Source organism: Merops nubicus, unplaced genomic scaffold, assembly GCF_000691845.1.
Source record: "Merops nubicus isolate BGI_N331 unplaced genomic scaffold, ASM69184v1 scaffold18544, whole genome shotgun sequence".
Taxonomy (NCBI): Eukaryota; Metazoa; Chordata; class Aves; order Coraciiformes; family Meropidae; genus Merops; species Merops nubicus.
In genome coordinates this window covers 37,909-60,781 of record NW_008603780.1, presented here as the reverse complement: position 1 = coordinate 60,781, position 22,873 = coordinate 37,909, and the positions used below count along the sequence as shown (strand labels likewise).

Sequence of the window (22,873 nt, the reverse complement as noted above, 5' to 3'; positions counted from 1 at the left end):
AAAAGTTATTTAACCATAGCAAATAATCTGGGAAATTACAAATCTTTCTATCTGGAAAAATATTTCTCTATAGCTGAGCTAGGCCTGACAGCAAACCTTAATGAATTATTAGTACCTTTATTATTTTCTTTGGCCCGTGTGCACTATATTTGTAAAAAAAAGTCAGTAAAAAAAGAGAACAATTGTAAAAAGCAAATATTTTGTACAAAAATACAAAGTTTTAAAAGCTCTTAAAAGTATATTCCATATTATTGATAAGAGTTGGACTATATATATATTTATATAAAATCTATATATTCGTTTATCTGTATAATTTTCCTACATTTGGGTTTTTAGCAAATGAGACACAGTTTACACAGTTGCTTTATATGCTTCTCTATAGGAATGACCAACAGTCTTATGCAGATGGACAGAATGTCTTTCCTCAGAAGACACATGTTGCTTATGGATGTGGTTACTGCTGGGGAAGAAAATCTGTAACACAATTAGTCCAATGGTATTTCCTGATGCTGTGGGTTGAAAGGCCCCGAATAATTGAAGGATGCTGGAGAAGAGCTGCTGCTGAATTCCTTTATGCAGCTAAACCAGTTTTCAGTGCTTGCTGTTTTTATTTTTCAGTTTTGGTAGGCAGCGTTGCTCTCTCCCAGCATTTTCTGCTTAAGTAAGTTCCCATCCTGTGTAGGTAACTGTAAAGTCACAGCCTATTACACTCCAAGTATTTGCCCTAGAAAGAAAAAAATAATAATAATAAAAAAAAGTAAAAAGTCTGTGAAGATTAAATGCATTTCCAAAAAGAAAACTTACAGAGATCAAGCTATGTAAAAAATTTAAGTGGACTCATATTCAGATCCTGTAAATCCTGGAGGATAAATATCTGTAAACCATGAAGTCTTCCTAAAATAACAAATGTATGTAGGAAAATGAGGGCAAATTACATTGTTACTTGCACACAGCCCTTTGCTCTGGACATCCAGACAGTTACACACACACACAGAGCTTTTCCAGCACTTTGTTTTGGTTTAGAGGGACGTTTCTGTGGATGGGATGTAATTCTGGCTCTAGCTGACATTTCCATCTGCTTCCCTGGATTTCAGCCCACAGGTTTGCAGCTGGAAGAGCCAGGCACCCTTGGCAAAGCAAAGTTTAAACAATGTATGGAGGAGATGAAGTTCCCTGAGCACAGACAGCCCCTGGCCGTGCAGGGTGGGGCTGGGCTCCAGGCAGCCCTGGGGGCCACCTGCCCTCTGCCTGTGCAGAAATGCCTGTATAACCCCAAAGAGATGCCCCGTGGCAACCACCTGGGACACTGCTGGGCCACGCTGGCAGTTTAGGAGTCCTTCACTCCAACTGCAGCAGATGATTTGCCTGTGGAGCCAGCCTTATGGGGCACCTTCTGGCAGCAGTGGGGATTTTAAGACCTCCTTAGCAGTCACCGAGTGCCTCCTGTTGCACAGATTCTCCAAACAGAGTCTTTCTGGTTTTGGAAGGCTGGTCCCTGAGCCATCATGAGGCCAGTGTCCCCTTTGTGTGGCCACTGAGCCCACAAAACCAGCTTCCAGCATGGCTAGAATCTGGAGCATACACCAAATAGTGCCTAAAATTTTAGCATGTTTGAAGCATACAGGAGATGGTCAAGATGCAGAGCAACCATGGCTCCAGCCAGCCTGGAGGCTGCTCTTGCTGAGGGCAACAAATTCAGCATCTGCACAGGGCAGAGCGTTAGGCAAGTGCACAGTGGGCTGGAGTGATGTCCTCAACAAGGCATTGCCATAGCACCTAGCCTGGATCTAGCTGTGGAAAATTTACTGTGAGTAGGGTGAAAGAATCCAGCCAAGCACCTTGCTCACCTTTGTCCATGTCTTTTTCACAAATGAAGTTGTTCACCTCTTCACAGTAGAAGTCATTCCAGAGCCCAGCATAGACCAGCCCGGCGCAATCTTCCCCCGGCCCGTGCCCGTGGCTCCAGTTATCAGGCTGGCCTGTCTTCCAGTTTCTTTCAACCAAAAAGTAAGAGAGGTGATTGCACAACACAGCACACGTGACAGTTCTTCACGACAAGAAATGAACGAAAACATCACGAGATCTGTTCTGAATGGGAAATACATGTTACAACTCTGAAAATGGAAAACAGATGCACTGCAGAGAAGGGAATCTGTTTGGCCTCAGGTTGCCAAAACTCAAGAGACCTAAAATGAGACCGATGACCTTGAGTTTCTGGAAGTGCATGCACGTCCAGTGGGAGAGCTCCATGCTCCATGGGGGCTGCTCCAAGCCTGGAAGCCTGTGCCCCGTGTTCCTGCTGGCACATGGGCCCAAGAGGAGCTGGATGGCAAACCCTGCAGAGCCACTCAGCCCTCTCCTGCACCCAGGGCGGCCTCTGGGGAGGAGCAGCAGAGAACCATGTGTTTTAGGAAGCCCTGCTTGGATGAGAAGTGCATTTTTGGACTTGGAAGGAACGCATAAAGTATATTTGAGATTGTTTGCTTTGATGGTGAAAACTCACACAGCATGTAAAAAGCCTGCAGCAAGTGTTTCCTCGTTTTGTTTTTGTTTAGCAAGTGCTTCCAAGCTGTGGACCTGAAAGCTCCAGTTTCCTGAAGAAGCAGGTTGTTGAAGGGAGCTTTGATAGCTGCCTGATAGGGTCCATGCTTAGCTAAAATCCAGGCCTGCCTGACACAGGCTGTGTGAGCAGACACCTGGGAGGACACACAGCTTTCCAGAAGTGAGGAAATACTTTGAAAATCAGTAACTGACAGCTTCGAGTTTACAACAAGGCACCTAAACCCCCAGTGCAGTGAAAAGCTATCGAGAGCAGCAGCTGGGGAGGGGTTGGTCACAGTGCTGCCATAAAAAGAAAGATGAAAACGAGGAGAGAGAAAAAATGAAAACTATTACAGCTCATTTGAAATGCACCTGACTTTTTCCATGTTTCTCATCAAAACGGAGGCCAATGAGATCACAGCTAATCATTTTGTAACATCTGAGTGAGTGTAGCCTGGTTTTTTTTGAGCACAGCACGCTCAGCTCTATAAATTCTTTAGTCTGCTCCTCAGTATTAAAATTTTAGGTGGTTGCAATCTGTTCCATTTAGGACAAATTAGGTGTAGCCCTAGGATTCCTGGAGAGCTGCCAATTAAGTTCTCAGCTGGCCCAAGCTTAGATACCCTTGTTTCATGCATTTTCCTTGTCCTCAGTGCTTTCCATTCAGATTTGGGCTTTATCTAAAGGCTGGTCATTTTTTATCAGAACGAGCAGTCTATTTATAGCCTGTTGTAATGCAAATAAGGAAAATTCAAACCAAGACAGCAAAACTGTCTGTGCTTTCCATCCCAACTTTGTAATAAAAGTCAGGAGCAAATGTTTTGGCAAGAAACTGTGCTGTGTATTTATGGGATTCTTTCATTCAACATTCAGTTTTCTTCTTGGCAAGGAACGAAAGCCTTGTGCATGGAGAAGGGAGAGAGACAAAGAAACAGTTCAACAGCACCCTCAGTAAGAAATTATTTCACTGGCAACTCTGGATCAGCTGGATAATTTCTAGATGCTGCTTTTAGGAGTGTCAGCCAGAGTGGCAGTATCTGCAGAAAAGAACCACCACTGGTTTGAGTTACATACGTGTAAGCTGGTAAGGATCCATCCAGCCACCGCCAGTCATTTTCCTTCTCCGAGTCTGTCAGTCCAATCCAGAAGTTGCCTTTCCCAAAAATCTGCCTTTTTATCCATTGCTGTGGAAGAAAGATCTTGGTCCATAACAAACTCACTCAACTGCCTTTGGAGGCAATAAGCTACCTGAAGACAGGTGGCAGGAGCTGGCCTTGTGACCCCCTGCCCACTCTAGGATCCAGCAGTGTTTGCACGGGAGGCAGAAAGAGCTCGGCATGAAAATTAGGTTGCCATAAAGTCACAGCCAAAGTCTCAGAGAGACAAACTGAAAAAACCCCAAAGAATAAGGAGTTATATCTTCACTTCCCCACTGCTATGTAGCCTCCAAATAATTATGTTGAACAGTAATAAAAATGTAGCTAGATTTATAGTTAGATTAGAAATATTTTTGGGTCATAGCAGCCTTAGGCTGGATATATTAAATCAGACAATTAAAATTATATTCAACACTGCAAAAAATGGATGTTGGCTCATATACAAGGCATAATGGACTCCATCTTTACAGGTTCAATACTCCCTCCGTTCTCACCAGCCTCCCTGGCTGCTCTGTGCCCATCCCTCAAGGGGCTAACGCCAGCTCTGCTCACGCTGCCCTTCTGCAGGCAGAGAAGCTGCTGAGCAGGCAGAGGGTGGACAAAAAGCTAACCAGGGTCAGTCACCACGTCTGCTTCACCACATGAATTCACAATGTTCTCAGCTTCCCACGTGCCTCGTGGCTTCCACATGTTAGATAACTCCACACTCTCTCCTCGAAAAACAGAGCAAATAACTACCTGCTCCTCCTTGTTGTTTATGATAACCAGGCGTGCTGCCTTCTCTTCACAGAACAACTTGGCGTCCTCAAAAATTTCTCTTTCGATTGAAAAGTAGTAGCACTTTTCTGTGTAGTTCTTCCAGTGAGGAGAACAACCTGTGATGGGAATTTTTTTTGGTTAAGTCAGTTCCTGCTCACTCAATGGGCCAGTGGGAACTTTCTGCGTTGGGTCAAGAGTAAGTGGAGGATCCCACTGCCACCCACAGCCATCTGCCACCTAACGTGCTTGCATATGGTTTGGGAATTCACTTGTTAGGATCCCCACTGTGGAATCAAGGCTAAACTGTGTGGTTAAGGGGGTTATTACTCACAATGGCTTACATTATTATTACACTTGCTGACTTCTTCAGCTATAAACATTAACTCAAATCAGTTTCACCTCATCAGAAGGAAGACCAACAGGGCTCTCTGTGACAAATCCCAGGGATTCAGTCTAAGGCAGCAGAGGTTATCTGGAGCACCCTCCCCTCCCCTCCCCATGCATCTCAGTAGAAGGTGCCCGTGGAGTGCTGACATCACCACGTTACCACGCGTAGCTCACCGTTGGCCTCCGGCGCTGCTGTGGGCTCACTGCGTAGTGCCATGGGCATCCCTGGCCCTGGTGGCCCTGGTGGCCCAGGTGGGCCCTTGGGACCAGGCAGCCCGGGGACTCCAGGTAGCCCAGGTAGTCCTCGAGGTCCCGGTATCCCCGGCTCTCCCACGGTTCCTTGCAGACCTTGAAATCCTGGTGGGCCTTGTGGACCAGGTGGGCCATCTTTGCCTTGTGGCCCTGGTGGCCCCGGGTCTCCACTTGGTCCAGGAAGACCCGTCTTGCCAGGGGAGCCTCTCTGACCTTTGGAGCCGGGCGATCCTCTCGAACCTTTCCCTCCTTTTTCTCCTGGTGGCCCCGTTGGCCCAGGTGGGCCCTTCTCACCCGCAGGTCCTGGTGGTCCGGGCTCTCCCTTCTCTCCTTTCTGTCCTTTTAGGCCAGCGGGGCCAAGAGGACCTGGAGGGCCTCTGTCACCTTTGGAACCCCTTGGACCTGGAGGGCCTGAAACAACGTAAGCATGCAAAGTGGAGATATGGGCAGGAAACAAACCAAAAAGCCCACGTGGGGTCCTTGTTTAATATATATCTCAGACCAACAACATTGGATATTCATCCACCACTGTGAAAACCATGTTAACAGCTACTTTGAGCAGTGCCAGTAAAAGAACCTCTGCTTCTCAGGTGCTATACACCTCACAGCCCCTGAACAGAGGATCCAGAGGAACACCACCCGATGCACCTCGTGCTGGGAGCTGGGCAGTGACCCCGTGCCCAGGGGGAAGCAGCCGGGGCCAGCCCCTGCCAGGCACGCTCCGTGCCCTGGGCACACCCCTGTGTGTGCTGCCCCTGTCCCCGTGCTCCCTCCTCCTTCCAGCCCCTTCCTTCTGCTCTGAGCCTGCAGGACCCTTTCTCCAGCAGTGACCCCCTTCGCTGCCCCACGGCTTGCCAAAAAGAGACAGAACAGCAGCCAGCTGTGGGAGAGACCCACAGCTGCCAGCGGGCTGGCTAAAACAGGGAGGAGAACAAGGCTCACCATAGGAAATAGCAAGATTTTGACAAGCATAGACAACAAAATAATTTGGGATTCTGATCACAGATTAGCAAATACCTCACCAATACCTTTCCCCCCCAGTCTACATCATTTAAACTCCTCCAGAGATAAATTCCTCAACTGGAGTCGTTTAGGCCTGGTTGAAATGAGAAAGTTTAAGGTTACTGGCGTGTAAACTTTGCTCTAATTCAGCCCTCGTGTATTTGGAGCAATGGATTTATATTTGTCATTAGGGTTTTAGGCCTGACTGGCTTCCACAGGCTGGAAATGGGAGAGTTCTTTTCATTTGGGATAATACTTGGCTGAGAGAAACCTCCTAAACTTGATGCTATTTATTTCTGGAGAAAAGAAAATATGCCAGGATTAAAAACTAAGCAAAGTAAGATGTTTTCTGGCAGACTAATAACTGGCTTGAAGTGAAATAGCAACTTGTTTTGCAGTAAGGGTGGACCTTTCTGGGAACAGCCCAATGTATATTATTTAGCCATTTCCTCCTTAGCAGCGACTGGTTTCTTGAGGTTCCACACTTTCACTAGCTTATTTTAGAAACTAAATCAAAACCAGATCCAGTCAGTTAGTCAGAATAAAATTCTGCTAAGTCAGAACCTTCTTTCACAACACCCCCATTCTAGCTATGTAAAGAAAGCACAGGCAAATGAGTGGGGAAAATAAAGCTACATTTCCATTTCCAGAGTTCAGGCTAAGATAATGGAAAGCCCCAGGGACCAGCATGCACTATGTACAACTAAAGAAGTAATGCAAGCAGGAATTCAGCATAAAACATCAGAGGCATTATTAGGGAAGCTTTATACCTTGTAGGATAGTGAAGTTCTTGATGAGCTGGCCATGTTTGGAATCCACCAGCTTCATTTCTTCCATGATGACCGACAAATTGGCAACTTCAACATCTAGCCTGGACCTCATCAAATCCTGCTGCACCTTGAGAGATGCAGAGTCTAAGCGAACACTGGCCAGTGAGCTGTTCAGCACTATCAGGTCATCTGAATGCTTGCTTAGGGTGTCTGTACACGTTGTCCTGACCTCATTGAGGTTGCTCGTCAGCGTTCGTAGATGATGGGCGGTGTAGCTGATATTGCTGATGATATTAACTATATCAGTTTCAAAGACCTGGAACCTCTCTTCTAGCTGGTTGAATTTGGCAGAAGTTCTGTTTTCATAGTCTTTGTGCTGTTCCTGGAGATCCTTTAGATTTTGTTCGTTGGCTTGGGCAAGAGTGGTGATGTTCTCCATCTGCCCACTGAAGGAGCTGAGCTGGTTGTTCATGTCTTCAAGTGTATCGTTGTTGGCTTTTGCCAACGCTGAGTTGTTGGCGGCCAAAGTCTGTAAATTTTGTACTTTCTCCTTAAGCCAGTCAGTGTCCTTCTGGGCTTGAAGGACAATTTGCTGCAGATTTTGAAAGTCGTTCTTGATTCTTAGAATGGCCAAGCTCGTATCTTCCATCGACTTCTGCAGCACGCTGATGAGATTTCTTTGCTGTATTTGTGTCAGGTTTAAGTTGTTCAGGTTCATAATGATTACATTATGAGAATGCACTTGGTTCTGCAAGTTTGTTTGGATATTACTTGTGTCTTGCTGAAGATTGTTGATATAGCCAGTATATGACTGGAGAGTCTTATTAACACTGATGATCATAAAAGAGTTACTATCTAAGGCACTTCTCATTTGGCTCTGTCTATCATCTAACACATTTCCAGACTCTTGCAGCTTCTCCAGTGTATTTTTGTTCCTGGTAGTTTTCTCTGCAATGTCATGAAGCTGCTGACGAAGAGCCAGAATGTCAGATCTGAAGCTAGACAGTTCAGTGTTTGTATTCAGGGCTTTTTGTCCAGCTTGGTCATCTATTGTACAGGGGAAAGAAATTGAAAGGCTTTAGGATGAGTTTTTTTAAAACACAGTATACAAACCCACAGTGTATTTTAAGCACAGTCAGAATGTTAAAATGTTCTCTCAGTAGAACTTTTATCTTTTCTAGAAAAGAGAAGCCACTAAGAAAAGTTCTGCCATTAGACAGAATAAAAATTAAAGAGGAATCAATTAAGTCCTTGTGCCTTTCTGAGGAGAACAAAATGATAATTCTGTCTTTATATATGAGAAGAACTACTAGAAACTGGTGAGCATACACAGTCGTGTAGTGCTGTACTCTGAAAACTGAATGGCAAACAGAATTCAAAATCCTAAAGAGGTATCAATAAGTGCATGTTTGGATGTTACAGCTGGGTGTTGCTGAAAGCTCAGAAGTAAATTTTTAGCTTTTCATATTTTCTTTCTGCTTTTCTTGGCAGGTGCAATATCTTCATTGTGACTTAGACCATATAGCTCCATTTTTAAAAAAATATTTGATTTAAAGTTCTAATATCTATTTTTAAACAACCTGGGATTGAGACAAAAGCTCTGCCAGCAGGTTACTCCAGCTATGAGAGGATATGATGTATTTCTGGTTTTCTCTCTAATATATTACTATTGCTTTAAATTACATTTATTTTGTTGCTATTGTTTCCTCATGTTCTGAGTTCAAGGAAGGCAAAACCTTTAATCTTTGTGGAACAGTTCTGCTCTTGCTTACACTGCCCTACAGAATATTTCTGGAAGCTTGTGAGTATGATTAAGCTTTTGAGTCTTGCATAGCTCATTAGCCAGGACACAGAAACCAAGGAAACAGGCAGTCAACACTTACTTTCAGCAGATTTTCTTTGCTGACCTCAATCACTTCCCTCTCCTACATGCAGTCCATATATTTTTGTTCTCATCTGAGTGTAGCTATATTTATTAATTATGCAGTCTGAAGCCCAACATTTTGGATGAGGAGAAAGCAGGATGGTTTCATAAACTACAATCAATAATCTGAGTGTGGAACTTCTGGTGTCTTTGAATGAGTCATGATGGAGAACATCCAATGGTGGCTTCTGAGACTTCAGTCTGAAATGTTTACAGAGTCTTTTGTGGATGGACATCTGCCCAAGCAGAGCTCCTGTCCCCGCCACTTGTCTCACTCCAGCTCTGATGCTGGTTACCTCTCAGCTATAGCTCAATTCTGTTCCTCACACAGCTCTGACAACTGCCAGATCCACGTACAAGTAATTCCTGGAGGCCTGTCTTTCATTCCCCATGTGCTGTTATCTTGCTGGCCCTACAGGAGTTCTCTCACCTATATGCTTCCCACATACCTTGCCCCATCATATTTGTAACCTCCTCCACAGCAAGTCCCTTTAAATGGGAACTATTGTCCTGAGCATCTCCCTGCCCATCCATCAGCAGCAGAGAAAGATGTGTGGGTGTGGATGAATGCTCCAAGTTGTGAAAATTTAATCAGCATAATATAATAACCCAAAAATAACCCAAAAGGTTGCATGTGCTTTAAGGTATAACATTTCCTTCTGTGTGTATGTGAGTAAAAGTACATGGCACTGAGTCACGCCATGTCTCTGAACTAAATGCAGCGTGCAAACACTCCAGAATCCAGCTATTTTTTGATGGGAAAAAGTCATAGAAGTTTATGATCAAGCTGCAAGCAATTTTCCCTAGAAATATATATCTAAATATATCATTTATGAAGCAAAACAAAATTTACTTCAAGAAGCACATGCACGTATCTCTATATTAATATTGATATAAAACATAATTATACATACTGTAAGTCTACGTATATATAAATGGATAATAAACACCTCTGCTTCCTTTCCAGACAAGGAAGAAAGGCACAAATATACATTTAGTGAGTAGAATTCTTGTTTATGACCTTTTTCCATCTTCCTGCAAATGGATAACCTTGTGTCCTGTATTCCCTGAGATGTTTAAGAAACATTTTCTGGAAGTGATCAGGTTGCCTCAGAAAGAAGAGTTTCAAACAGCTGATTATTTGTGCACCACTTCAGTCTTCAATCCTAATGGCTCAAGTGGCATCAAGGTGACTGGGTGACAGGTTTTCATTTCATGTAGACTCTTTTGTGCTGTGGAACAACTGCTGCTATGTTTTATATTTCTACCTCAGGGAAGACTCTCTCCTGAGGACAACCTTTAAGTGTTTATTTTAACATAAATGATTTCAGAGTGACTCCAGTGGGAACTGTAAGTACTGCAGTATGTTTAAAATGCTGTCCTAAGTGGAGCTGATCTTAATGAGTTTTAGATGCTTGCCCAACTCCTTGTGAAACTGAAATGTAAGCTCTGTATTCCTGGCTTTTCATAGTCAGAAATGTTTCAGGCATATTTCCTGCCACTACCTGCCAGCACACCCCCAAAGCCAGAATAAAAGGGCTTTGCTCACCCAGTTTCTTCAGATCACTCTCCACCTCTGTGAGCTTTTCTGTGTATCTTCTGTGGGACGTTTCCAGGCCACCTGTCACATTGTCCATTCTTTCCACAACTGGGGGAAGGAGAACAGTGAAAGGCAGATCAGGCATGGGAGAAGACTTCCTTTTATTTTGCCATAAGCCATTTCTCATTAAAACCAACATTTTATTTTCCCATGTCTTTTAATTATTAAAGATTGCCACCTGAACAGCAAACTTTGGGCTGAGTATGAAGGGGCTTGAAGATGTAATTACTCAATGTTTGGGAGATCAAGTTGACTAGCAATGTCATATCACCTATGGGTCTTGTTAATTCAAATTCACCCTGTTTATCCATTATGCAATACTCCTGGAGTGGCAAATCACTACATACTATCAGTAGTGGAAGGGAAAGGTAGTTTCTTCCTTTTGCTGTTCAAATGAATGCCAGTTTGCACTTCAGATTTTTAATTTGTAAAACTGAGATTTTATACAGTCCTATAACAACAAGAATGTTTTCATGGTTGAATGAAATTTAACACTGGAAACTTTGGTTAAAATATTCCCCTCAAGGGTCCAAAGCAAATGAAAGTAGCAGAAATCCCATCAATATGTAGCAGCCTGCACGGGCAGTTAGAGGAGATTGAATGGAATTAAAGATACAAGAGTTCCCAACAAACAAGCCCACCACACTAAAAAGACTGAAGCTGGTCTGTTGCTATGGACATCCTTTGTGTGGAACATCCCAAAAATTTGTTGCAGCAGGACTTTAAGGCTTTGCTGAAGCCTAACTGGTATTACTGACAAGTGGCCATGATTTGGGGGGAAAGATGTGCCTGGACTGTGTCTGAAAGGCCACTAATGAGCACCCACTAATGAGCACTGCTCATTTCATTCCCAGCAGCTTCTGTCCTACAGAAGGTAACAGCTTTTAATCCTAGCACATGCCAGACAGCAGCCCTGGGTGGGAAGGGCTGATATGACACCTAGCTGAAGGATGCTGGTTTAGAGAGGCTGAAAAGAGCAGGTTGCTTTCAAATGCACCAAGTATTGATTGGTGTCTGTGGGACAGGAAACTGGTGTCAGATTAACTGATGCACAGTGCAGAACGAGCTCCATCAGGCAAACCATTTAGTTTAATCCTGTTTCCCCTCAGAGGGCAAGTCAGTCCTGTCATTCACGTGAAGTACAGGGCAGAGAGACCAGACCCAAGGTCAAGCCACCCAGCTCCAGCAGCAGAAAGTCTCTGCAAATGGGAACTGCAGGGTTAGCTCAAGGACTCCCAGTGGTGAAGGCCAAGCTGAATTCTGTCAGCCCATGGACAAACCAACACATGCATTTTCTTTACACAGGGGCAGGATATTAACCTGGGGACTTTGATCTCCTGCCCAAACTCCTTCCCCACACAAACTGTAGCTTACTTACTTTCTTGCCCTGCAAGTGGCAAGGATGAGCTCTGGGGAGAAGGAGCAGAGAGGCCACACAGGTTTTGTTGCTCCTGCTGTCAAAAGGGGGGACATGGACGGGTGTCCTGTTGGCAATGTCCTTCCTTCCCTGGCAGTAGCTCCCACCACTCTCTCCCAGTGGAGCCTTCTGTGGCAGGTGAGCATGTGGAGCACTCTCAGGAGTGGAACTCAGCCTCTGGGAAGTGCTCAGGGCTTGAACAGCTGCTTCCCATCTTCTCCAGAAAAAGGCAAAGGCAGGACAGGCTGACTAGCTGCAATATCCCTTAGGAAGGCCAACAGTCTGCTGCTCTCAAAAATGCAAAGTCTGGCTATGCCTTAAGCCTGCTTTTGGATGGCTTCATCTTAATTCTCAGCTTGGTCAGATCTCTCTACATTGTCATCTCACTTTCTGACAAAGTCACTGTGGAAAATGTGGTAAAGACCCTCAAAAGAAGTCCAGATTTCAGGTAGCTGTTGCCCAGAGCCTCTAAGCCACTGTTTCAGGAGGAGGGACAGTGTCCATCTCAGCAGGATGTGCCTGCCTGGGTGATGTCAGGCACACTCTGTCTGGGGTACAGAGAGAAGAGGCAGGTGACAGTCATGGTGGGAATTAGTCTAGGAACTTGAAAACGTGGGTTGACAAGAGAATGAGAACGACCAGAAATTCAGGCTGAGAGCACGTTAGCTTCCCTCAGCAGAGGGAGTCCCAGGGAGACCGTCCAGCCTCAGCACACACAGCCAGCCCTGGCTGCTGCCAGGAAAAACACAACTCTGTACTTTGCATTTCATTGAAGAAAGCATGTGTAAAAAATTACAGAGGGCTTTAGTATTGTTTTTAGCAACAATTTACTGTGTCTTCTCAGAGCACATTGATAAACTCAGCTTGTTGTTCCTCCTTGAGCGTGAGGTTTAATTTGTGCTTTGGTTTCAGGTTTCTCCAGCCTACTGTTTTTACCACCCATTTGGAGGTTTCTTCTATGTTGACTTTGCCTCCTATTGAGTTATTTTTTTGCCTGACATATATAATACACTGATTAGTAGTTTTAACATTTTAAGTCACAAAGGATATCTAAATACGACGTAGGAAATGGAAGTTTTAAAAGCTGTTTGGGGCTTTATAAACCTGTGTGGGAGGCAAATTTAATGGAAACTTTGCTAAGAGGCTGAAAGAATCCCTGATGCCAGCAGAGTTCATTCCTTCAGTGTAATATATCAGTTAAAAAGACAAGCCAAACTCTGATGCAGAGTTCAAGAGCTCTATAAAGTCTTGAGTTTTGCCTTCCTTTAAGGCCTAATTCCTTCCAACAATCAAAAATATTGCAATAATTCCTTTGAAGACGTGCTGTCAGCTGGAATTGTGTCTAACTCATGTTTTTCCTGCAAATTAGCACTTAGACACCGTGCAGATGAAGCTCTTCAGCTGTAGGTAAAAAGGGCAAAATTCATTCCTGACAGGCCCACTTGCTGCTTGGTGCTGCAGAAGGGATGCTTTGGACTAACCAGGGCTTCTCTCCAACGTGTGCCTCCTTTGCCTGGCACTCAGGTGGAGCAGTCACCAAGCTGCTGAGTTGTGGAGCAGTGGTCACCAAGGTCTGTGAGCAAGATGTGCATCATCCACCTGCCTATAATCTTTTCCCCATTTGTTTTTTTTTTTTTTGTGGGAGAGGACATTATTTTGTCCTTGCTGCCCTGGGGAGATGTGGCTTGGTACTGCTGTGCCAGACTAGTCCCCCTGCCCAGGCACCAGACACTCCTCAGTACGTGAGGGAGGTTCAGAAACGAATGTAGCAAAGATGGAACCTAAAGAGGAGAGCAAAGCCTGAGGAAAAGACAGTGCTAGAGGCACCCATGGGGAAAGAAGCTTGAAAACTGTGGACTGAAATGAGGAAGAGAAACTCCTCTTTCCAAAAGAGAGCTTTTGGACAGTTTCTTTACTGCAAGACACAGAGCAATGGTCCCTCCAACTTGATATACTTTTGGATGCCAAGTGAGGTCTGAGTCTCCTGGTGAGCCCCAGAACTGACAGCCTTGTATAAAAACTCTCCTGGGGAAAATTCTGCTAAATCCCAGGTGTTTAGAGGAAGGATCACATCCTTCCCTGCTCTAAGCAGATCTCTGCTCATTTATATCTGCAAAAGGCCCAAGTTTGTCCTCCCATGGGCCATACAACCAAATGATCTTATTTTCATGGATCAAGAACAAGTATGCTGAATCCTGAAAGTTTTTTCCTCAGAATCTGACTTCCATAGAGCAGTGAGCACATTCTTCAGGAGAATGTCTGATTGATGATATAGGTATTGCATTTTTTAAAATTTGATTTTCATTTGCCACATTCTGTCTGCTTTGACATGAAAAAGGAACACCTATGTGTCTGTGTCACATTTCTCATCTCCCTGGCTAAATCTTCCATCTAAACAAAGAAGTTTCAATTTTCTTCCCACTCAAACTGTACCAAATCCTCTTAAATAAGTATTTATCCCTTTCTGTTTCTACAATTTCCTTTTCTTTAGCTGGCAAAGGCCCAGAGGTGATGTCAGCCCTGCTACGAGTGCAGCTGTTGGCAGCAAGAGCCACACTGCATGCTAATCACATGAATATTTACCCAGCTTCTTGGAGGGGTCTTGAAGCTACTCTCAAAGCCTTACTCATGTCTTATTTAACATAATATAGCTGTGACTGCACAACAAGCAGACATTTCATACAAATATTCACAAGAATGCCTAAATGGCTACATTTAATTAGCACTGAGGACATATGGGAATTTTAAGCTGTGTTTTCCAGTGACAAATGACATTTTCTCCATTACTGGGTTGCCCAGCTACCACAATCTCTGAAATGATTGTCAAAAGCATCTAAGCATCTTTGTTTATCAAAATAATTGTAGGTAACTCATTGGCATTTCATAGTTCAATCTTTCTTCCAGATATTTCAAAGTAATATTGACCCTATGCTTTGTTCCTGTGATAAATGTAGTATTAGTAAGACTATTCCTGGATCTCCCATAAAGAAGGACATTTATTCTGGAAAGCTGTGATATATGTAAAAGAAGTCAGTGAAATCAAGGCATGGCATGTGTTAAGAGCTTTGAAGCTTCCAGTTCATACTCCTTTGTGGGAGATAAATAAACATTTTGTCCTTTTCTTTCAAATGTCTTATCTAGTTTCAAAGCATCATAATTTGTGACAATCCTAAAAGTGACACTCCAAGGTTGCAGCTGTTTGGTATGTGTGTATAAAAAGCCTCCATGGCAAAGGTACTGATATTTAAGGTGAAATGTGATAAATTGCCTATCTAATATGTGGAGATGTGCTTGTGTGCTTGGCTGTGACACGTTGGGCTGCATGCATACGTACCTTTGTATCCCAAAATTGCTACTGTGATGGTTAACAGGGCACACAAAACATACAGCAAGATGATGGAGAACTTCAGTGCCCAGTTACTTTTACATTTTGTGCATTGAGTCCCCTCCTGAATACCTGCAAAAGAAGATTTGAAGAGTTTTGAAAACGTGGCAAAGAGCACACTGAGGGTTTTAACTCCACATTGCCTCTCCTGTTTTATAAAGGACAAACTATTTATCCAAGCAGATGATATTTGGTTCCCTATCTGCCTATTCTGCCAGGACAGCCTCCCTGGGGGTTAAAGCACCAGCTCTGTGATGCAGTCACTCTGGGATTTTAGCACGTGGCAGCAGGTTCATCTTCACTGGGAAACCCCTGACTTCCCTGGGAGAGGGTCTGATTGTCCTCACGAGACTATGCTGAGCTCTGGAAATCAAACATTTATTAACACCTCCTCTGTCAGGCAGCACATCACAGGAGCTCTTTCTTGGCAGTCAGTCTCCATACAGGGGCAACAGGAGGCAGTAAATGCTTGGGTAGGGGGGAAATGCATAACTAGAATAGCATGGTGAAAACCTGGGAGGAGCACTGGTCCTGCTTTGTAACCATTACCAGAAGTGGAACACTTTCCATAACGAGAGAGACTTTTCTTCTCATTCTGGGGGGTCTGGGGAATATTATTTCCACAGAAAAGGGATGATATGATACAGGTAAAGCTAGTGGTACATCTGCAGCCTGCTGAATACCTCTCTGCAGCAGGTATTCAGAGACTGAAGTGATTTCAGTGGGAACTTGGCTGGAGCATCACTTTGCTGCTGTGAGCTCGTACTGATGGGCTCATTGAGCCCTTGTGTGCTGAAGGCAAGGCTCCACCTCCACAGGGCTTAGAACTCAGACTCCAATCCTGTAAGCGTGAACATCCCACACATCAATGAACACGAGCACATCACATTCACCTCCTACAAACACACCTAACAGAAAGCCTGATCCTCCCGGGGTTAGTGGGGGAGCAGCACCAGACCCAGAACTGCAAAGACTGATAGACTGCAGAGGTACAAAGCACAGAGAAATGCAGAAATAAACCAAATCCCTTTAACAACAACCACACATAGAAAAAGCTGACTTGATTACAGTCTCTTCTTAAGATTACTCATTTTATGACATGCTCTGCTCTCTGTCACTGTACTCTGGCTTCCTGTGCAGTGTAACGAGCTGACACTTCCCTGATGTCACTGGCTGCATGGCAGTTCAGCCTCTAGCACCAGGCATGTTCCAACCCTTCAGGAGGATCCTGTTTCATTTGACTCAGCCTCCTCCACCACTAGTTCAATCAAACAGCACCTTGGCTTCTCAGAACTTTTACTTTCAGCATATTTCAAACTGACGTGGGAACAGCACCCCAACACAATCCAGACTTCTCCAGCCTTTAGCAGCCCAGTGCTGTCGGTATCAGTAACACAAACACAGCACACTAAAGCCACCTCACAGCCTAGAGCAATTCCATGGACCAAGCTGGGCTGGAGCTGTGCTCTGTGCTGCTCTGCCTGTCAGCTTCCAACTGCACCCGCTGCCCTCGAACCCCCACTGCCCTCATCTAACGTGATCCTTCTGAAGGCAGGATCTGGAAGATTCCTTCTGATGTCTCTTTGTGCAGTGAAACAGTCCAGGCTGTGAGCAAAGGTAAAAGCTGGGAATGCAGCCCCCTCTCTCTAGGGAAGAATCACAGTGTAGGTCAGTGCTCCACAACCCCCCAGGCACAGATCCTGGCTTCAGCTTGCCCTGTTGCTCTTCCCTTTACCCTGTTTAAGGACCAAGACCAGATAAGCTCATTCTGATAGAGGAGACACATTTAGTCTGTGCTGTGATGCTTATTTTTACTGAAGTGTTCCCTGAAAAGACGTGAGAGCCAAAACATTCAGCAACAACAGATGGCAGATGACTTAACTGCTCCCTGTGACTACACAAAACCCAGCAGGCTGGCATAAAACTCATACAGGTTTGTCCCAAAAGCTCAGAGTCAAGTCTTGAAGTAGCTTGGGCTTTGTTTTAACAAAACTTCCCCCGTTTTATCTGGCTGACATGAAATGTGGTGTTCTTCCAGGAGAGGTGCCACCTCTCACCTAGCAAGCAGCTGAACGTACAGAGGCAGACTACAGGCCCATTGCATCAACACAACACCTGCAAAGCCTGCAAAGAGGGCTTCTTGGCTGAAGGCAGCTTTTCTGTTTGTTATTGCTGCTCCTATTGCATCACACACTCCTCTCTGTCCCCACACACGTTTCCAGTGTTGGTCTGCTCCCAGACATGTGGCACTGACTCCCAAAGCCAGGGAGCCAAAGGCACTCCTGCATGATGTGCATTTCTCACTGCTGATGTGATCGACATCTGATCCGATCAACATTTAATAAATACAGCTAGGACACAGTGTGCCTCGTGTTGCTGGACACAGGCTTTTTTTCCATTCCTTCCCTTGACTTATTTTAATAAGAGCTCTGTTTTTTCTGTCTCGCTGTTGGGAAGACATCTGGCCAAACAGACAGCGACCCAGTACAAAGGGATCCTGCTGGCTCACATGTTTTGGGGACCCCCTTCTCTGCAAACCAAGATGGTCACAAAAAAATATGCAAGTGAGACATCCCCCTGTTACCAGGCTTTGTAGTGATTTTTTTTACAGCATTGCATTCCAGTGACTGAAGACTTTGTTCTCACGCAGGGGGTACACATCTGCAGATTCCTTCTGGGCTTCAGATAAGCAGAGGTTGTGCTGGGGGAGGAGCTGGGGTTGGGGGTTTTTATTATTATTATTGTTGGGTTTGTTCTGTGTTTTTTAATGGGAGACTCAATATCTTTGTTCTCTGACATGGAGCAACCCCTTTACTCCGTTACCCCTCAGAAGCATGTCTTTGAACACTCAGATATGACATGCACACTTTTTCCCCCCAAGTAATTCTTCTAAAAGCATTTGCCTCTATTTCCCTGCCTCTTGCTGCAGGATCCTAGGTGGCCTCATGACATTTCTGCTAGTAGATCAGTATTGACAAAGATGCAAGATTCCCTTTGTAATACTGGGAAAAAAAAGGTACTGATGACTGAAGAAACACAGTGCAGGAAATAAAACTACATACATTAGTTAAGAGGGCTCTTCCCCAGTGTGATTCACTGAAAAATGACAACACCCCTTGAATTTCAGAAGGAAGCTGGCAAACCTCTCAGCCATCAAATGATAAATTTCTCAAAGCTAATGCCTTCAAAACTGATGAACAACAGAGCTAATATTCATATTTAAAGGAGCTGGAGTCCATCTAGTTCCAGCCCTGCTGCCACGAGGTGTCCCTGCTTATGGCAGAAAACTAAATGATCTTTAAGGTCCTTTCCAACCCAAACTATGCTATGACTCAATGTGTAGGTAGGAATCAAATACTGAGAGGTACTTAACCATGCAAAGTAGCAACAAGCTCCCAGTGGGTGCCTGTCTCACTAGCAAAAACAGATCACCCATGAGGAATCCATCTCTGCAATTCTAGCACATACACACACCTGCTTATGCTCAAATACATAGAAAAACAAGTGTATGTTTCTTACAGAGAAGCTTTTGTACCCATGCAAAACCAGCAGATTACCTTAGAACACTAATCAAAAGCAGACACATCATTGCCAATAATAAATGTTGTATAGCTTTGATATTACTGGATCCACTCAGCCACAAAATTCACAGGGAGATTTCTGTCTTCACTTCTGTGTGGTGTTACAGGTTACTGACCTAACCTTCATGAAAACAATTCCTGTGATCCTCCATGAATGGTCTTGTTGCAGCCAGCAAATCTGATGGTTTGGCAGCTCCACAGGACTAACCTACCCCAGAAAGCAATTCTTCTTTATAAATGGGAAAATCTCAAGACTGGTTCATGCTTTTTAAAATTATTATTTCAAGATAAATCTTCCTTCAGTTTAGATGATATTCTTACACTACAAAGGCTATAACCTGAGCTAAGTGCAGAGACCCCACGATTTCCTAGCCAATGCAGAGAAGTCCATGCCCATCCCCACCTGGCATGAGGCTGGAGCCGTGGGGAGCACAGCAGGTACTGGAGCTCCCGTGAGCAGATGCCCCTCTGGCTGCTGCATGCTGCCCCAGCCCCCTCCAGCTCTCCAGCCCTTCCTGTGGGCAAGTGTGGCTAGAAGAGCAAACGCCTCAGTTGTGACACAACCCATCTGCAGGGGAGCAGCAAGCCCTGGTGCTGCAGCTGGAAGTGCCTCATCTGGGGAAGCCGTGCTGCTGCCCTCACTCAGACTGAGCCACCAGAGCTCCCTCACACATGCACATCCCTCCCCAGCGCCCTGTGGGGAAGAGCTCACGGCCAGGCAAACCAAGGCCCTTTACTGGACATCATAAGAAGGAGTGACAGGGTTGAACTGTGTCCTCTGCCACCCCACCCTTCACCCCTCCCTCAGTGTCTCGCCGTGACTCCTTTGGCCCAGGGGAAGTGGCAGTGCCAGCCCTCCTCCCACACCCACAGCCCCCCGAGCCCTGGCTCTGCAGGGCTGGCTCCCGGGCAGGGGCACTGCTGCAGCCTGCTTCAACTGATTCACAGATTTTCACAATGCCATTGGGAAAAATCTTTTAGCATCAAACCACTGTTTTGCTCCTGGTTTTGTAATCAAACCAGGAAAAGTGCAAGCTATGCTTGTTTTGACAAGGTTTCTGGTTATTTACTATACTTGCAAATAAAGAAGCAAAGCCTGAAACACAAGCAGTGGGGGTGTACTCAGCTAACCTGTGCCAGTTTTCCTGTGCCAGGTGGAAAATCCTGAAAGATGGCAGCAAGACAGAGGATGGAACAGCCACTCTGTATTTCAAGTAAACACCCCGAGACACAGAGCTCCTTTCTTCCTAAATTAATAAATACATGGACTAACCCCTAACCACCACACCCTCAGAGCTTTCTACCATAACCCGATAGCTCTGCTACACAGCTGGCAGCTTGTACAAATACTCTCTGGAGAGCAAAAAACACACCTCAAAAACCTCTTCTGAGAATCTGTGCCTCAAAATTGCTGCACGATTCCTGCCGAGGCCGGTGGTGCCAGTGCCTGGGAGTTTTATGCTGAGCTCCACACTGTGGGATTTATTTTTCACCCCCGTGTTCCGTTATTTCCAAGTGCAAGGTCCTGCACCTGGGTGGGGCAACACCCCAGTATCAATACTAGCTGGGCAGCGAAGGGCTTGGGAGCAGCCCTGCAGAGAAGGACCTGAGCATCCTGGTAGATGAAAGGCTGGAGATGAGCTGGCAATGTGCACTCACAGCCCAGAAATGCACCGTTACCCTGGGCACCGTTACCCTGGGCTGTACCCAAAGCAGCACGGCCAGCACGTCGAGGGAGGTGATTCTGCCCCTCCACTCTGCTCTGGGGAGACCTCAGAGAGGTGGTCACTGCCCCATCCCTGGCACCATCCCAGGGGAGGTTGGCCGGGGCTCTGAGCACCCTGCTCCAGCTGCAGATGTCCCTGTCCCTGCAGGGGGGCTGAATCAGGAGACCTTGAAAGGTCCCTTCCAACCCAACCCATTCTGTGATTCTTGCAGCCCTATAATTGAGAGATTTTCAACTTGCAGTTTAGGCAATTTCTAGACTGTTAAGAAAAGTGGAGAGGAGTTGCTCCCTAAGGCTTCAGACAACAGAAGAATCCACCACTTACAGGATTCTTCATAATCCTGCCTCTGAAGAGACACTTTTCCCACAGAGGGGGCAACGCTGGGGCTCTGTCCCTTGAATCTGGAGGGGGGGCACTTTGATCCACAGTGATATCTCAGTGGAAATGGAGTTTCCTTCTCTGGGGCACCCTGGAAAAGCCCCACCCCTGCTGATCTGCAGGTTGCAGTCTGAATCTCTGCAGGCAGAGGATACTGGGCAAGTTCTCCTCCACCAGGCTGAGTCTGTTGGAGGCACTGACCACTTCCCATAAATCCAAACCCCACATCTGACAGCATAAAGAGCCTCAGAGGGCCAACACTATTATCTCTGGAAAGCTTTCAGCCTAAGAAATACTTTATTCTATGTAATGTACACAAACCTTTTCATTAAAGGAGAGGAGAACTCTCATTTTCAGCCTGACCATAATCTCTCACTTATTTATATAACCCAGTCAGCATTTTCTCTCTGGCTTTGTTCTTCTTCACAGCAGACCAGAGATTCACAATGAATTGTCAGAAATCCTAATTATACACTTCAACAACCACCACCATTTAATTATATAGTATTACCAAACAATGTCCCACTGTGATTAAACACTAAATATCTTAATTGAAAGGCTACAAAAAGCCCAACCACAACACAGGCAAGGCACAGACTGCTGAGTATCTGCAGTGTATGCTAGGCAAATGTTGTGAACAGAACTGGACCAGCGTGGTACATTTTAAGAAAAATAATGAACTTCCAACAGTTTAGGGTCCAGCCACAGTAACGTGGTAAGAATATCACACCAGAGAGTCCAGCATCCCATAGACTATTAGATTTAATGACACGTCGAGAGCTTAACTCAAACCAGAACAAAAAATCCAGTAAGTTCTAGTGCTTTTAAATAACTGTCTAGAACAAGTAAGATGTGTATATTAATCATCAAATTATAAACAACTTTCAGTCTTAATTTAAACTATATTTGACTGAAAGGAGGAAAAAAGGTAACACACTCAAAGTGTGTATTTCCCTTAAAGTTCTCTATTTTTATTGCACAGTACTCAGGTGTTAGTGACCCAAGGAATGGTTTTATGTTATCTGGTAGGTAGAAAAAATAGTAACTCCACCCTTTGTGTCTTTTGAGATACATTTCTTTAAGAGGACAGCACGATCTCACCCGGGGCTGTGAGGATGGGGGTGCAGCAGTGAGCCCTGTACTGCAGGGACTCCCCGGGGACACAGCGAACTCACCCAGAGCAGGGGTGGAAACACCATCCTCTGTTAAGCACAGTGCTAAACACCAGACCCCTGCTTTACAAAAGAAAAACTTGCCCTTGCCGAGTGAGGACTCCAGCCCTGTGCAAGGAGGCAACACTTCTCTCTTCAGCAGTGCTGCCCCAAGGGCTGCCCCAGCTCTCCACAGGAATGAAACCTGTTCATGAGCTGAACAAATCGAATGGGAACACTCATCAACCTTCTCTTCTGCAGCAGTTTCTAGGGGGGTACACCCCCCCCAGTGCAGCCATGCGTGTACACATCGTCACATCCCCTGTCTCTGGGAGGGTGCTTTTAAACTCTTCTAACTCATCCAAGCAAATTCCCACTAGGGGCTCTGAAGCACACTGCATGCCCTTAGAATGATAGAATCATTTAGGTTGGAAAAGACCTTTCAGATCATCAAGTCCAATGATTAACCCAACTCCACTAAGCCCACTGCTAAACCCTGTCCCTCAGCACCACATCTTCAGGACTTTAAACAAGCCCAGGGATGGTGATTCAACCACTTCTCTGGGCAGCCTGTTCCAGTGCTTGATAAAGAAGAATTTTTTCCTAATACCCAACCTAAACCTTCTCTGGTGCAACTTGAGGCCATTCCCTCTTGTCCTATCCCTCGTTACTTATGAGAAGAGACCAGCACCCACACACCCTCTCAGCCATCAGGGTTTTTTCTTTCCTACACTACTTAGTGGAGCAAAACAAAATAAGTTTTTGACCATATTTGATGTCATAAAAACTGTATTTATCTTTTTTGTGCTAGGGAAAAATACAGAGTTACTTTGGACAAGGCC

General features: G+C 45.1%; 1 protein-coding gene across 1 annotated transcript; it reads right to left on the bottom strand.

The window, feature by feature from the left end:
- Positions 1-677: 677 nt before the first annotated feature.
- COLEC12 (collectin sub-family member 12) lies at positions 678-15,266 on the bottom strand (the record flags this gene model as incomplete). The annotated part of the gene is made up of 8 exons (XM_008938798.1): positions 678-724; positions 1,848-1,993; positions 3,616-3,725; positions 4,437-4,573; positions 5,019-5,507; positions 6,869-7,915; positions 10,342-10,440; positions 15,144-15,266. Coding segments are annotated over 8 exons (2,171 nt in total), but the record flags the coding sequence as incomplete, so codon positions are not given.
- Between the last annotated feature and the right edge of the window lie 7,607 nt (positions 15,267-22,873).